Genomic DNA, 17,329 nt, shown 5'->3' with positions numbered 1-17,329 from the left:
ATATATACCACAGACTATCGCGGACACGGGATGCAGGAACAAATAATTAATCAGGCGTTTACTTTGGTAATCAACAGGCGTTCTCTGAAATTATAGAGCGCTGGCAAAGTTGAACATAGAGAGAATACAGCCCTACAGTGTATATAATTAAATACTGATTTGCCTTTAAGAGCTTCTTGTAATTCTCTTCGTTTGTAATTGGAAGCTTTTCTTTAGTTCAAGTCATAAACACTGAGCAATCTTTAACGCATAATTAGGAAAGAAGAAAAGGTTATAAGCATACGGAAGATGAAGATGATGAGGCAGGACAAAGTGCAATAATAACTTTCTAAGACTTTAAACAGAAATAGAATTGAATGCGGGTATATTTACAATGTTGTGCGATTATAAATCATCGAGTCATCCAACTTTAACTGTTAATGTTGAAATATCGAAAGGAGAGAATGCAATACTTTAATAGAAATTTAATCGAAAAGTATTTCTTAATAAAAATTTAATTAAAATTTATGTGATAGTTTATGAAAAAATTGTACTAAGAACAAATAAGCTTTGAATTTAAGCCTTAAATAATAAGCTTTAAAATTAATTAGCTATAAATTTGTCAAGTTATCTATGGTTGAACAGATCACGAAAGATTCGGGATAATTCATATATAATAGGTATTACATGTATCGACAATTTCAATAATAATATATGTTATCTGCTTTGTCATCGTTTCATGCCGTTCTCGTGCTTTCGTAACATGCTAAGTTAGTTATAGCGCGAAGTAATTATCTCTTGGCAATCTGCATGGCGTTATGACATAAATTTTCATTATTTTGATGAGAGTGATTTATTGCAACGGTGAAGGATGAGCTGGTTCTTCCTTTTCGTCGCTTACACTAATCGGGACTGTGTATATTATCTCGCTTCTTTTAATGGAACGTATTTCCCTTAGCGGAGTACACACCTGAGAGTGTTGAAAAAAAATTTCGAGTTTTGTTAATAAGAGGGAACGTTAAAACACTGGCAGTACTGAACTACTCAGAGACGAAAAATCATGGAACACGATTCAGCTAAGTGAAGAGGACTCACGTGTGAATACATGAATCATGTATTAAACGCAATCATCACATGCATCACTTGAGATTAAAGCCACATTAACGAAGTTGCGATAACGAGTAACATGAATTTCTGATGATATATTTTTAATGATATAATAATGCGTAACGTTAGGTTAGCATTCCACAATTTTCTTATACATAATTAAGTAATTTGAATGTTCTCTCAAAATTCTAATATACTTTTTATTTGAAGTAGAAGGCAAACAATGTTCAAATATATTTAGAATATTTTTTTTTATAAGCTGCCACATTTTATTTAATTCTAATCGCTGAAGAGATAAATTAAAAAAATCTCCAAGCTTGAATTGGAACGATGCTTTACGCGTTTAATGTAATTGGAAGCAGCGTTCCACGCGGAATAACCGAAGCAGATGTTCTTCCTCGTGCCATGCGCTTCTTCCTGAACGGGTGTATTTAATCAGGACTATATCCAGGAGGCCGCAAACGTGTTTCCTGGTGCCGAAAGGTTCGAGGCGTGCGGCGGCGAGGTTCCAGGTGTCGGTTTAGGAGCCTGCGAGTGAGTGTAGAGAATGCGACGTAAGTTTAGGAGTCGCTCCAGCCTTCAGACGGCGTTCAATAACCGGAAGTACATCACTCGACGCATCCGCCTAACCATTTCTACGCGTCCCCCAATTCCGCGTCAACTCGCCTCGTTGGTGAGCAACGCTCTCTTCGTCCATCCCATGATCAATCTCCCGTTGTCTTCCTCTCTCGCTCTCCTTTTCCCGTCATCGGATTAAGCATATTTATATTGTTACTCGTACACATACCGAGACGATGCGTCTGCTCGCTTACATATTCGTACTTATGCCGTAGTTATGCGTGCTAGAAGAGACAATTTGCACGATCGGCATATCCCGGAATTGGCTTCCGTCCTTCATCGCCACGCGTGGTTGATTCGCATCAGAGATACATCGTGCACGATGCACGTTTACTGCTCGTTTTATCGCAATTAGACGCCATGTTATTTGCTGAGCAAAGAACATTATCCAATAAAAAATCATGCGCACGCAACGCAAATTAGCAGCATATCGCAATAATTGTGATACAACAGAAATTATATTTCATACATTATATTATGAATTATTTTTGCTCTTGTCTGCCTCACTTGTCGCCGCCTGTCATGAAAGATATTAATGGTTTTGTATTTGCCCGACCAGTGCATCCATAAAATTATCTACTTATACAATCTTCTTTTAATTAAATTAAAGACGCTTTCTTTGTGCTACTCATCATGCAAAATTCTATTCAAAATTCTATTTAAAATTTTCTCTTTATATTTTTTCAGAATTGTTATCAATTTTAGTTAATTCGTTTTTACGTGAAAATGTGTGCATTGCGACTTGATCACCTCACTTCATTTATCGAAAATATCATTTTTATTTGTAAGAAATGTATGCCTCGTATATGATCGACGTTTAATACCGCCGATTTTGTGTGTGTGTGTGTGTGTGTGTGTGTGTGTGTGTGTGTGTGTGTATTTCTGATCGCCAAAGGTGGAAACGAAATCTCGATAGCTGATTGTTTTCTCTTTTCTTGTTCGTAACCGCTCGCAGGCGCGGAGGCTTCGCTAGAAGGTAATGCCTGTTATTCCCTTGGATTGCTATGTCCTGTATAAGGTCATATCGAGATGCTGATATACTGATAGATACTGAAAAACGATCAAAAATTCCTGCGATAATCGCATTGCGTAAAGAGCGACGAATCTTTCTCGTTGTAATCATTATTAAGTTCTTTTCAGTTTTGTTATTTATTCACATATACATATTAGTCGGACTGATAAAAGTACGCATATAACATAATACAAATGTTGTAAGGATGTGTAACTGACATCTCTGAAAAATCATGAAACTTGAACGGAATATTGTATAAGTTTGCATTCTACAGTTGTTACGAATATTCATTTGTAACATTTGGATTAATTGGATAATTAATTTTCTTTCACTATTCGGGAGTACGCGTAGGAAGTTGCTCCGTTTAATTATGATATATAGAAACAAACGGATTCGTCCTGGAAAGAAATTTCTTCATTTCATGAGAGTTTATATAGTTGTAAATAGGAGATAACTTCCTGCCGGTGGCTATGGTCACCGTTCAGACTGGATATGTATTTAATTAGAGTCATGTTGAACTATAAACATAATCGTAATATGATAATTATACGGTGTTGGTGGGACCTGTTCTCTCTCGTAGAGGGTAAGGAAACATTAACGATGCCTGGGCGCGGCAGGAGCGACTCGCCGTGCACCGTCGTCACCTAGAAGAGGAGCGGCAGAAAGTGTAAAAGACTTTCTGTTAAACTCGGTACCAGTGCGAGAGATCACGCTATTTACATAGGAATAGAGCTACTCTCGGTGATATTTTGCTTATTTTATGTGCTAACAATTAAGATGTAGCGGGATCAACATTCTGTCTCTTCTTCTATTCTACATCCATTGTTTACACACATCATTCATAATAATCTCGAATAGACACTTGAGATATCTGATGCGAACATCATACGTCTAATTTGCTCGCATTTACCACGAAGGAAAATGTTCCCTGGAAATTTAATGATTAATGACTGTAGTCGTTAGGAAAATTTATTTGTATTTATTGCTCCGAGCAGATCTTTCTTAATATATTTAAAAGAATAAAAGATATAAAAGAATCGAGATATCATTTTATTAAGTGAATAATTAATCGAATATGCGCGAGTTTTTCTATTTCTTCTTAACATGAGTATAGATAAAAAGTATATACGTAAGTGGAATGCGAATCACAAACTTTTGGTTATTACAAATTTTTTTTCGTTAGCAAGGATTCTTCTGGGAGTTGCTTTATTTATACGAAAACATTCCTTACCTCGTACAGATATAAAAGTGTAAATAAATATATACTGATAGCGACTAGTGGTCAACGGGTGTAATAATAGCGTGGCGTGTGAGAGAGTATGTTGCGTGTTTCGAATGACAGACGTAAGGACAGGAGGTGAGCGAGCAAACCCCCATTCTCCCCTTCCGACACTCCCCTTTTAAAAACCATTTCCTCCTAACGACCGTAGCTGTTTTCTGCCTATAGTAATCGTCCTACTTGCTTGATCTGACGGAATTATTACGGAAATTTGCGGATTGTGTAGTCACATCAGATATTTATTGTTTCTTCGTTTATAATTTCCTATTTTTGACGTTAAGGATTTTATTCTGTTCTAAACAGAATTGTTGTGACTCTATTTTTTTTTGTAGTTAATCCTTAAAATTCATTCGAGATTATATGTATGAAGAACAGGGTTCATTTTATCATATACTTATCACGTTTTTATATAACTTTTTCCAATAATATTGGAGATGTCATAGGACAATTTAACATTTTGGTAATTAATTGCTGCAACAGTCTCTCTTTTGTCTGTAGTTGTGAAAGCCAATATCTCTTAAAGGCCAATTTGCGCAAATCGAGGATGAAATATCGTTCGCACGTCGATCTATTCACTGACGGCCAACGTTGTGTGGTCAACGTCGAACGCGGACAGTTCTGGACCGACTTCTCTTCCTGTATGCTGGCAATAGAAACGGCATCTCTCGAACTCGAGCGTTTGATTGCGTGCGTTATTATTAGCGAGCTTCTCCAACGGCCGCGTCTCATTATATGACGCGTTACTCTGCCGTAACCAACGTACGGACGAATAATGATCGATTGCCGATGCATATCTCGGGGCGTGCTCGTGTCTTACCAGTATTGTTTATGTTCTAAGTTAACACATATCAATTAATTATATCGCAACAATTAATTATTGATGACAGTTATGAGACGTGTATCTTTTCTTCTTCTCACTTTTTCCTTCTATTAGACTCTAAGCTTATAATTCCATTTCGGGACACTACATTTATACAATAAATAAAAATGAGAAATTGTACGCAAAATGAATTACTTATTTAATTATTAAAAATTTTATTTATTTCAAATAAGTTTCCACTTATGTAAAGATATATTTTTCGTGACACGAATTACGTTTGTCTCCGACTCGCCGCAGTCTCTGACTTGCCTCTGTTGAAAAATTTCGTTCAAATTCAACAGAGGCTTTCTCACGACTTATTCTATTTTTCAGCACACGTGGGACGCACGTACGTGGATGCGGGATCGTGTTGTCCTCCCGCGTATCTTTGACGGACCATTCGACTTGCTTGTAGCTAAGCTTTCGTAAGAATTTGCATCGCGCGCTCCGTGTTGAAAATTCACGCCTATGACGACCTTATTAAATATGGATGCAAGTTTACGGATCCATATTCCAAGAAAGGGGATGCGTTGCTCCCTTGATGCTACGCGATCAAGCACGCTCGTGACACGGGCGTGGCAATCGCTGAGTATCCATAGAAAGTGTGGTAACACACGGATAGAACGACTGACAGACGACTATGCCCCATGTACGCGTGTCACGGGGTTTCCAATTCGTCTTATCGCGCCTTCGGATCGAATCCACCCTCGCTAGAGGGACGAGAACCTCTACAATGTCTCCGGTCTCACGCCGTATCGTACAAAAATAAGAGTATTAGTTTGGATTACGTTCTCCATGCTGTATCGAGATCCTATTCTTACATATTTCAAAATTCTAAATTGCTGAAAGTGTCAATATTTGTCTGGGTTGTTCTCAGATCTATTTCTTCTCCAGATTGTTTTATGCGTTTGATTACTATATGTTCGACGGTTATAGACACTTGCAGGCGATTAGACGAGTTGTGTGCCATATTTGTGATCCTGGTTACTGTCGGCTCTACAGTGAAACATTTCAGTGGGTTTCAGGTCGAGTACCGTCGCTGTCAATACGTCCCTTGCTCGTTTATGTGCGTGCCGTGTGCGTGCCATAGTGTGTGTCACGCGATGCCTGTGCGAACGCGTTAACATATGTGGGCAGAACAGCCGCTATCAAGGCTTCGTCCGTCCGGTTCATTTCTCTCTCTCTCTTTCTCTCTCTCTCTCTCTCTCTCTTATGAACAGTGGTTCTCACGGATCATTGATATAGTTTACATTCTATACAATTGTTTCAATATGAATAATTTGATATTCTCTTTCATCGCTTCTCGAGAACACTGTTTATCATGTAAAAATTTTCAGATTCTTACAAATTTTATCGAATACTCGTAATTGCATTGCATCAATGATTTCATTTAATATAAAATATATTCAGTAGTAGTCTCTCAAGGCAGTTTTTACACGAAAGTTAATTTACCAAAATAATAAGTTCTACTATAAAGATCTTTGCTGGTAACGAGGAAGTTAACGACTAGTCTCTTGTTTCTTTGCACGATACTCGCGAATCCTCGATTATTTTTCGCGCTAATGAACGTTTATATACACACAGCCGGGACTGGGTGTCACTGTCCGCGCTTAATGCGATTGCAGTTCATGATAAGATGTTGCCTCTTGGCAATCGTTAGCGTCGCTTTCGCCCCGCTCTCTTATTCTACATGCACGCGCTACCCTTGGCACGCGTGTGTGTACAAATTCGCTCTAGATCTTATTGAAATCTCTCTCGTGGACGTTTTATCCTTGAACTTCAGAATAAGTTTGTCGTCTGAACGCAAGCTCTACCTTTCCAATTAAATCTGTTAAATAAAAATTACCAAATAAACATTAATCATTTACTTAAAAAATTGCAAGCAAATATTTGAAATAAAATAGTAATATAGTATATATAGATATCAAATATGACGATTAGTTGAGTTCAGAAGTCAATGAAAAAAATGGACACATCCATTTCAAGGTATACGAGAAAGACCGGAAAGAGAAAAGAGGCATAAGAAACAGCAGGAGAGATGCGGCGAAAGAGAAGGAAGGAGGAGACTAGTAAAGCCGTTCTTATCCCGAGGGAGCGGAGGCAACATGGGAAACCAATTAGCCGAAGAACGCCGCCACCATGCCGTTAGATATGAAGCGAGCTCGATAATACGGTGAACTGACCGTTGCTGCCGGTTTCGACAATGTTGTTACTGATACATTACCAGGCGTTATCGCCAAGTACTCGCAAACCTGCCGTGCCATGAGCCTTCCTTCGGTAATATTCAATCCCACGGAAAGATTGACGACTCATGAGAATTAAAATCTCACTGTGTGATTGTCCACTGTGTGACTTCGAGATACTGCGTTAATGCGCGAGAATTATCTTACTTTAATTTTTCCTTTCTTTCCTTCTTCTTTATGTATTAATAATAATATAATATCATATCATTACGCGCATGCAGATGTGCGACACAATACATGCATGTGAAAGATAAAATAATATGCAATCTTGCAGTTAGTGCATTTGATGATTATGTGAACGAGTTTGAATCAGATTTAAATGCTTCCAATGCTTTGAACAATTATTTGATTTGAAAATGTCAAATAAATTTTAATGTGACGTTGACACGAGTAAGAAATTCATACAGAGATTATTTAATGAATGGTGCTGCATAATTTTATGTGATTTTATTTAAAATTACTTGAGATATTTATTTAAAATATCTCAAGTTAGTTGTATCCATTCATTACTTTAAATATAAATTTTATATGCATAAAATATATAATGATGCATAGAAAATTTCGATAGGGAGACCGAGAGGCGTGTTATTCATGGGCTAATTAATTTTCGAGTCTGTAACGGATGATCTCTGTACAAACTCTTCGTTCGAGATTCATGTTACCGCGTTGTAAATCTCGAAGATTCAGAGAACGTTGTTCGTCAGCGAGGATCACCTACGGCGCGCTGCCGGTTTTTCGTGGTGGTGGCGGTTTTTTGAGATGGACGATCATTTGGAAGTCTAATTTATACGACAGTTAAATTAAAACGACTGCGGTGGCGGCGATGGTGGAACGAGAGATGGACGCAACTGCGAATCTCCATTGAGTACGAGGGAACGAGGGTTAGAGTAAGTGAGACGGGAAAAGCACGAAAGAACGAAAGGCAGGCACTGTATATACAGAGTCGGGAAGTCGAGAGGCTCTTACGTGAAGAGAAGAGGTACACGGGAATACTCCGAGAAAGAGATGAGACCATATTGTGATTAGGGAGGAATGTTGATTAGATCCATCAGCTGGACGAGTGCGGGCCCTCTTTTCTTCTCGCTGGACCCTTTGCCTCTTAAACCGATCTTCCTTCCCTTCACTCGCATCTTTCTGACCTAAAAACTTGATTCTTTTCCTGTAGAGATGTATAGTTCCCGAATTTATCATATATACTATTTTTTCTTTCTGGCGTTTCAATTATTCTGCCAAAGATATTATTCTTGTTTGTGATGTATTGCTTATAAATTAGAAATTAAATTTGATTATAGATATATTAACTATTAATAACTATTAATTAATCTAATTAAATATTAGATATCAATACATCATTCAATCATCAATATATGTATAAAATTACATAATATCATTTTATTTACTTACAATAAATTATCTTGTACATTATATATAACTCCAAATATTGATGGATTTTTTTATATACGTATACATATAAAATTAGTATTGGTTCAATTATCATCGATTTTGCATTAGAAATAATCGTATTCAGAAAAAAATCAACATTTTGCTGAATTTTTTGAAACGACACAGAGAAATCTAGTCATTTACTTTGATTCTGGAACTGAAACTCGTTTTTGTGGCGAACGTGTTTTCGATAACGCATCGCCGTGGCAGCAGCCAAAAACGATGGATGCCTGATGCAGTAGGAGTCGTAAAAGCAGTATGAATCCGGATTTCGTTTTATTGACAACGCGCCAAATACCGGATTCCATATTTATGACTGGTCGGTCATCTTCTCCTCCGTGTTGTATCTAACACGTCGCTCACTCGTTCGTTTATCCTGTGAAAGGAGATGAACGCTAGCCGGAGCTTCAAAACAGGCTGTTGCCTCGTCTTGTTCTCACTCTTTTCTCTCATCTCTCCTCATCTCAACCATAAATTTGTTTCGTTTATACGACCATTTTAAAATCATTCCTCAGTCAGGTGTACACCTTGTTAAGGTCTAAACTCGTGGCCATTTAATCGCTTGAAACTTGTGGCTATATGTAGTTAGTGCCTCTAAACTCCCACCTACAGTACATTTTTTTTACTCTTTTGCATCGTAAATTCGTTACGAAAAATATTTATAACCTGAATATAATCAACGAAAGGAAGTAATCTTTTTTAATCTTTCAAAATTATTCCAGTACATATAACTTTTTACTCGATGTTAAGTGTATACGTTACATTATTTCTGAGACAATGAAAATTATGATGAAATTATCATAACGCAGTTTTGTTTCAATTTGAATGTTTAGACATTCAGTTTTCAATCAATTTCAGTCAATTTGTCAGTTTTCTTTTTGAGAGTGTGTTTTTAAGACAACGTTATAACTTCTATGGCAGGTAGCTTAGTTACCTTGAAAATTCATCTCAGATATGTCTCGATTAGTTCGGTTGGACGGTTACGATGCTGGCATGATATTCCATTACGAAGGAAATGTAAATATAATTGTAGTGTGCTGACATAACGGTAAGATAATCCGCCGAGCGGAGGCGCTGCCACTGCAATAAATCGTAATTTATGATCCCTATATACGCCCGCCGGTATCGCCGAGAAATTCAAGACTACACAGACAGAGACTAGACTTTCTTCTCTTTCTCTCTGCCTTTCTTTTACTTGCTTTCTCTCTCTCTCTCTCTCTCTCTTGTCTCTTCGTTCGTTTCTATCCATTCTTATTTCGCTCTATGGAACGACTAAGAAGACAGAGACTCTTGATCTGGGTCCAGCCGATGGGCATACTTACAATGTGCTGCCTTACCTCCATAATCTATCGTTGTCTCTTTCCAGTCTGCCATTCTGTCCGACTTGATTCTGCTGGTTTCTCCGTCTTTATCGCCCCCGTTCGCATCGTTTATGTCTTGTTCTCTTATAACCTTCTCTCGAGCTCTTGAGCACCAATAAATTAATTGCAGAGATTTACATATCTCACCCGTAAACCAGTCAGCGAGACTAATGCTTGGCCTCTAATTACATAATTATATGGCATTATGTTACGACGGTCAATTAATATGTACGTACAATGATTTGAAAACGCGATTTGTGATAATAAGTTACGTTTTTTCGCGATCTCATGCGATTCCATGCAAAATGTCATGCTTCAAATCATGGAATACACGTACGATGCATATACCGCTTCGATAAGCGATCGTAATTTATTGTCTGTGAGGATGACAGTGAACGCGCGTCGGTTATTACGGCGTATTTACGGCGAATATCCTACAAGCGATTCCCAATTCCAATCGCTCTTACTGCACTTGCACGAAATGTTTCGTATGGGATATTAATGATATTACGCATTCGATGAAATTCACATTTCATATCATAATGACGGCTGTAACAATACGGGAATGCGTCAGAGCGCAAACCGATATTGCCTAATGCTGTTACTCGGGCTTCGAGATTTCACTTTTCCTCCTTCGCGTAGATTTCGCAGATCGCTCTTTCGAGGGGTTCCTCGATGACTATTACTTCCTCTCAAGGACGCATTCTCGTAGTTCTGAAGAGACATTTTTCCTCAACGGGAAGGAAACGTACGGTATAAACGAGCGGGGGTGGAATATGAGATGCGGGCAACTGATTTATTTAAGGGGCAGCCCAGACATCCGGTTTGTCGAATTACACTTTAAGAGTGCCCATAGTAGACGGACTGGCAGATACAAACAGAGATGGACGATGGGATGAACGTGCGAGTGAGAGGCAACGACGTGGAACGAGAGCGCGTAGCTCGTCGACCCGTTAACCGTTTATCATTGCATCGACACGAGTCACGCGGTGGACCCTACTGGCCACTTAAAAAACGGCGATTCAGCCTTTAGTAGGAAGTGACGTCAGCTTTGAAGGTATAGGTGCCGTGAGCTATATCTCTCTAAACGCGACGTAAACAGCTTCACTATACAGCTTTCATCGTACGACCGAAGTTTCTCGACCGGATGATGATAATTTGATGAGAATATTCATTCCACAAAATCCTCAATAATTGTCATTAATTGCGTTGTCATTTCACAATCTTAATACATAAAATTAACGATGTCTAATAATATCTGAGAAATTGCTTAAGAATTCCAGCGATTTATCGCACGAATTTTCGATTAATTTGACACAAGTCTTTCTTGAAGTTAGTCAGTCTTATTGAAACGATATCGCTCGACTTATTGTAAGCACGAATTGAAGATTATCCGCTTTGACAACCATGATCTTTCGTTTTGCGTTAGGTGCTAGTAGGAAGCGGTCCGACGACGACTAATGCATTATTAATGTCCCCTTACTCGTTACCACTCTCGTATTTACTTGCTCATGCAATCTATCGGCATCCCTGAGTAAATAGTCATTCAAGGATCGTGAGTAATTAATAAAATCGAAGAGTGACTTCTTATTTCATACATATTGTGTGCTTGCTTGAGATTTTCTGATAAGAAAATCTTTATTTAATTATTTCATGTGAAACTCTTTCTGAGTCATCATTATATAAAAATGTACACTATATATTATAAATGGCTGGGAGATATACACTATATTTCGTTCAAAAATTTAAGCTATATTAGTTCTTAAATTAAACACTTTTAAAAAACACAAAATGTTTCATATTTTTCTATTTTTTCGAAGCTCTATTTTATGGAGAGGCACATATCTTTATCTTTTATAAAATATTGAAAATTGTTTTTTTTTTTTTAGTCACTTTTTATTCTTATCTACAAGAATTCTCGTAATATATTATATAATATATTATATACATATATTACATAAATGCTTTTATGGCTTATTTATTGTTCGTTATATTTTATAAAAAAAAATTTTTTTTTAAAACTGTTCATGCTGACTTCTGTAAATCAATAAATTCATGTAAAGCGTCTCTGCTCTAGCAGATCCTCTAGAGTTGACCGCGTAACGATTTCAGACGAGATACCAGAGCAGGCAATCGAGGGAGGGAGCGAGTTGGTATATTATCGCGAAGATGACGCTTATGACAGCATGTGGGAGTAGCTGTCACTCATTGTTGCCTGGCCAGACTTGATATATCCAGACATTTCGCTTCGTGACATCGAGAGATTCGCCTGCTTCAAATTCTTGCCCTTCAACCTCGCGGCGGGACGAGATCAGTAAACTGTCAAATATCGTATTTTTTTTTTATGTATGTTTTATAAAAAGAAAGTTACTTTTAAAGTGATCGCTATTAAGATATATTATTCGAGCGGAAAAATTTATGCTCGAATCTGTTTGAAAAAACGAAGTCAATGACCCTCAGAAGGATCCGTTCGTTCATCGTATACGATCGTTATGAAGAATCATTCAATGAGTGCTCCCATCTCGCCGCGCTGTAGCTGTAATAACACTAATAACACATCGGAATACGTTAGCGAGAATCAACGAATTGGCCTTAGATTGATCTACGATTTGTTATTTGTATACTGCCAAGTAATTTGTGCCAAGGGAGAAAGTTGGTTGAACTCATTGATGTCTTTTTCTTTCCTTTGTCATCCTATGAAAATTTTATTCATGCACATTCATAAACAATTTGAACAATTTCTTATTTGTTTCGTTCATCGGTCATTTATATGTTATAACTGCAGTCGTAACGTATTTTTACGTACAGCGCTTTGTGCATTGCCGTCGAACTGATTCGTAAAACAAACTTACGTTCCGCGCGCGAAAGTAATTCCGCGCGTGTCCCGACGCAGATCCGTAGACGTCTCGTTTCTTTCCTCCTACGGCGGGAGATTCTCTACGAGCGTCATTATCACACGGCTACACCTACGGAATAAACGATTGAATATTTACGGCAGACATTCGTCGCGCACGCGGCTTCTCCCAGTAAATCCGTTGATTCGTAAGTCGTGCGCGTCTTGTCGGACTCCCCCGAATCATTTAAGTATGCCGGCAGCATTTTCGTGGAGAGATACGTGTGCTCCGTCTTTAATCGAGATCGAAATCGGCTTGATCATCGCACGCGTGGATCATCAATGGTCAGTGTACAGGATAATACGCGACAACTAAATCGCGAAACTTTTTTTGAGAATCACAATTCGGAAAGAGTATATTAAAGATCATAAAAAATTAACGAGACGTCTTTCTATGTCACGATGAATTATTTTGGAATGCTCGGTAATAAAAATTGTTTAAATGTTGCATCATACATTAATTTGATAAATATATATTTCGTGGAATCATATGAAATTAATGTTAGTTTTTTTTAGTACATACATCAAAATAGTATATTGTAAATGTCCATTAATTTTAATTTTGTCTTATTCAAAAAGTCAAATACTTTATCAATCAAATCAATCACGTTATTTTTACATGATGTTCATTATTGTTTATATAATATATGCGATTAAAAAGGAAAACCCAGAGTATATGTACGTGCGTGTTCAGCATAGACAATGAAAAAATTTTCGACATAGCGTGACATGCGCTTCACAAGCTAGAAATTTTTATTTACATGAAACAAAACTATTGAAAATGAAAATAATATATATAAAAAAGCGATATCAACGTTTTGTAACAGATGTAACACTGTGATTGATTTTTAAACGTCAACATTTTTGAAATGAAGTCGAGACCGATGTGACGCGCGTGTAGGTAATATTAAGGAAGAGTAAGATAAAGTACGAGAAATATGCGAAATAAATTTGTAAATGGAGGTGTAAAAATGCGCGCGCGCGAAGGAGAAAAAATATAAAGATTAATGTACGATCTTTTCTGTATATTTCAGAGGCCGCCTTCCTCGTCGCTTTCGTATCCCGGCGCGGGTGCCAACGATGACGCCCGCAGCCCCGGAAGTGGTGGTACACCTGGACCTCTCAGCCAGCAAGCGCCAGCCAGCTTGGATTCATCGGACCCAGGTAAGTTTGATCATTGTAAAGGAGAAATATATAACATAACGGCATAAATTTTTATTTACGTTATATATGTATTATAATTTATTTTTTAATGATAAACAACACGCAATTGTCTTTTTCTAAATACAATATTTAATTCAGTATTGGACGTTGTAAAGGTTGTTGGGTTAAATATACGTGCGCGTAGGCGGTTTATAAAAAATTTTTGGATCGATTGAAGTAGAATTAAAGTAGGTCTCCCGCGCATGGAGCAATGAAACATGTCCAGGCACGACTCGCGCGGGTGACGACGGCTAGGCGGGCTAATGACAATATCACGCGACGAACAACGAGTTGATGACAATCAAGACGCGCGTCTAGTTGGGACCCCACGGACCGCTTCTACACGCCCTTCAAATTTTATGAACACGAACGCGAGCGTCTATACCATCAAACTCGCGGCGAAGCCACCGTCGAGCCTAATGAGCAGTTTGTCGCATTGGCGTAGTCAACGAGAATTTATTATTGTACAACAATAATAAATTATTATGCTTTATTCCTTTAAGCAAATAACGTCTTTTTTTCAAAGTTACACTGGCGCAATACATATAAGATTACACTTTTTTTAGTCCCTTGTATTTATACCAATATTTCGTTGCAGAAAGACACTTTATTATTTGTTGTTTTACTGCGATATGAAGAAAAATGTATTTCCCTATACATTTACTACGATTTATTCTATTCATTAACAGGTATAATAACGAGAATGTTTATTGATAGTATCGAAGGAAACTGGAAAAGTTCGGTAGTAACGAACGATAACCGCGCCAATGGTTAAAACGCGACCGGGTTCAGTCAGTCACCGGAGGGTATACAAGTTCACGACATCATCCCATAAAGATTCATTAAGGTCCCGCCGTTCTCTATATTCGTTCTGTCGTGCCAACATTATAGTGCCGCGTAGCGTGCCAGTTCGGCCGGGCATGCACGCACATACATACGTATGTACGCGGGCGAGAAACAAAACGGTTGATCAATAACAATCATAAGTGCGAGCTAATGCCAAAGCAACGATGGACGACGCGAGCGAGAAGATGATGAAGATGAAACCGATGATGACTGATAATCAGTGAGAGAGGAGGAAATGATGAATGGTAACTTCTGAAATGGTGCCGCGTTCAAGTTAAGACAATTAACAGTTTTGCATCTTCGTTGCTATAATATTCGACGATGCAAATAGGGGGCGTGCAACGGCCATTTCGTGACGAGATACGAATCTGCTGTGCGAGATTTGTCGCGGAAAAATGTTGACGAGGGTCTTGCGCGCGAGTTTCTTTCAGCACGTGCCTACCGTCCTTTTAATTTCGCCAAGCACTTACAATTAATCGTACAAGTTCATGACTCTTGCTTTGTAAGTTGAATGGCCTAATAATATTGTTTATTCTATATCGTATATCCGTAATTGGCATAAAAACATAAGTGGTTCAAATTAATTTGTTTTTTAGAAAATAATATTCGCAAATTTTGAAATTGTATGTATTGATTGTAAATATAATCATTAAATTTCTATTGTTCTCATGTCTTATGAAGAGAGATATAATAAATGAGGGATAATCCTTCTGTTATTTTCAACTTACAAAATAACTTATGCCCAATTCTTTCCCATCATGGTAATGATATCGTCTCATAGGAAATTTTGCTTGTCGGCGGTTTATTATTTAAAATAAATATTTCTAAATGTTTAATTAAAACAAAAAATATATAAAGAGCATATTTAGAAGCATATAAGGATACCAATTTGGTGGAAGAGAAACGAATAATATATGTTACCTAACATGTATCATACATCTTCCTAGCTGAGAAGTTGTAAAGATAAAATTTGTCTCGCTTTCGTCGCATATACATCTAGTACATACATCCGACACACAATGTTAAGTCACATCTTCAGATTTAATATCCACGAATTGAACATGCGTGTATTGCGCGCACGGGCTACTGTTAGTTCGTGACCAGATATCAATCTTCGCGGGCGAGATCTGTCGTGAGAGCGCGTAGAACCCGAGAGTTTCGCACGTGGCCACTATGGAAAGCGCAACCGTTGACGCACGCGAGATCGCGAGAGAGGGGAAAAAAATTGATGGCTCTCCTGCGCAGCGACAGGAACATGATAATCCGCAATTGGCGCTTTCACCGAGCGTGTATAGCGCGCGTTTGGAGAACGTCCGTAAAGATACATTCTCCTCTCTCTCGACGTTCGGTTTTTCTTATATAAGCGTGATCCGATAGCTATTCTGATCAACGCAGTTGATTTGACGTCTCGGGAAATGCAAATTATTCTTTTATTCATAAAACGAGAGAACGTGCAAATGTGATGAACGTGAATATACATGTTTTATTTAATAACGTGTAATATCGATTAAAGGTGTTAAAGAACTTAATTAGATACATATTAGATTCGCGGAAATATCATCGAGCTTAGATAAATTACACCTGTCAACATAAATTATAGTTATATGATAAGACTGTATTTATAATTATTTATTAGTTGAATTATTATATCAAATGAGATTAGATCTCGTGCACATGACATAACATTTTCGTTCTCAATATACGCACACGCATGATTCACAAAAATCATTATTCGCAAAAATCAAAAGAACTGACGATGTATTGCTATCCATTATGTCGCGTATCTCGTATCTCTCTCTTAATCGCAACGCTATTGCGATGTACGTGTATGTCATTAACGCGAAAGCACGTCCGTGGGCTTCGAGAAGCGAGGAAACGATACGAGTGTCGAATACATTAACAACTACAACGAATAATCGTCGTCTCACGTCGCATAAATGCGTTCTGAAATTCCGAAATATCATTAAATGATACAATAAATTGATTTATCTTCGATAAGCAAGACAGCGTTATTCTTTTTTTTTTTGGCAATTTTTATTAATAAATTTAATGATAATTAAATTAAAACAAAATTAATTCATGAAGAAAATGATGATGATGATACTTAGGCTTGTGAAATTCACATCGCAACTAATTGTGTTATCAAATGTAATGATAAAGGGCTGCAATCCTGAAGTATTAAATAAAAATGTCGATGGTGCATCCGTGTGCATCTCGCAACAATATGGATTATTTAATGTTAATTAAGATTAACTTAATCCTCTTTAGAGTTTCATCCCTTCGTAAATAGTGAATATTGACGCATGTAGATTTTCTTACACTCACATATAACGTGAGTTACTCGCTGGTTACTTAATGTCGAGATACTATCGACACATCCGGGGTTGTCATCGTACGGTATTTGCTTGGTTCGTTTTCCTTCTTCCTTTCGATCTATTCGCAGTTCTTTTCGTCCCTTCCTTCACACTATGAGACTTCATTAACGT

General features: G+C 37.6%; 1 protein-coding gene across 1 annotated transcript in view; it reads left to right on the top strand.

Moving 5' to 3' along the window:
• The window catches only part of LOC108687289 (homeobox protein homothorax), a 382,549-nt gene that overhangs the window by 94,696 nt on the left and 270,524 nt on the right, over positions 1-17,329 (top strand). The window contains exon 9 of the mRNA XM_018192982.1: positions 13,829-13,958. Coding sequence (XP_018048471.1) covers positions 13,829-13,958 — 130 coding nt within the window. The remainder of the gene's footprint in view (positions 1-13,828; positions 13,959-17,329) is intronic.

The sequence above is a fragment of the Atta colombica genome, unplaced genomic scaffold (genome assembly GCF_001594045.1).
Source record: "Atta colombica isolate Treedump-2 unplaced genomic scaffold, Acol1.0 scaffold204, whole genome shotgun sequence".
NCBI classification, from domain to species: domain Eukaryota; kingdom Metazoa; phylum Arthropoda; class Insecta; order Hymenoptera; family Formicidae; genus Atta; species Atta colombica.
Note: the sequence above shows the minus strand (reverse complement) of the source record. Positions and strands in the feature narration are given on the sequence as shown.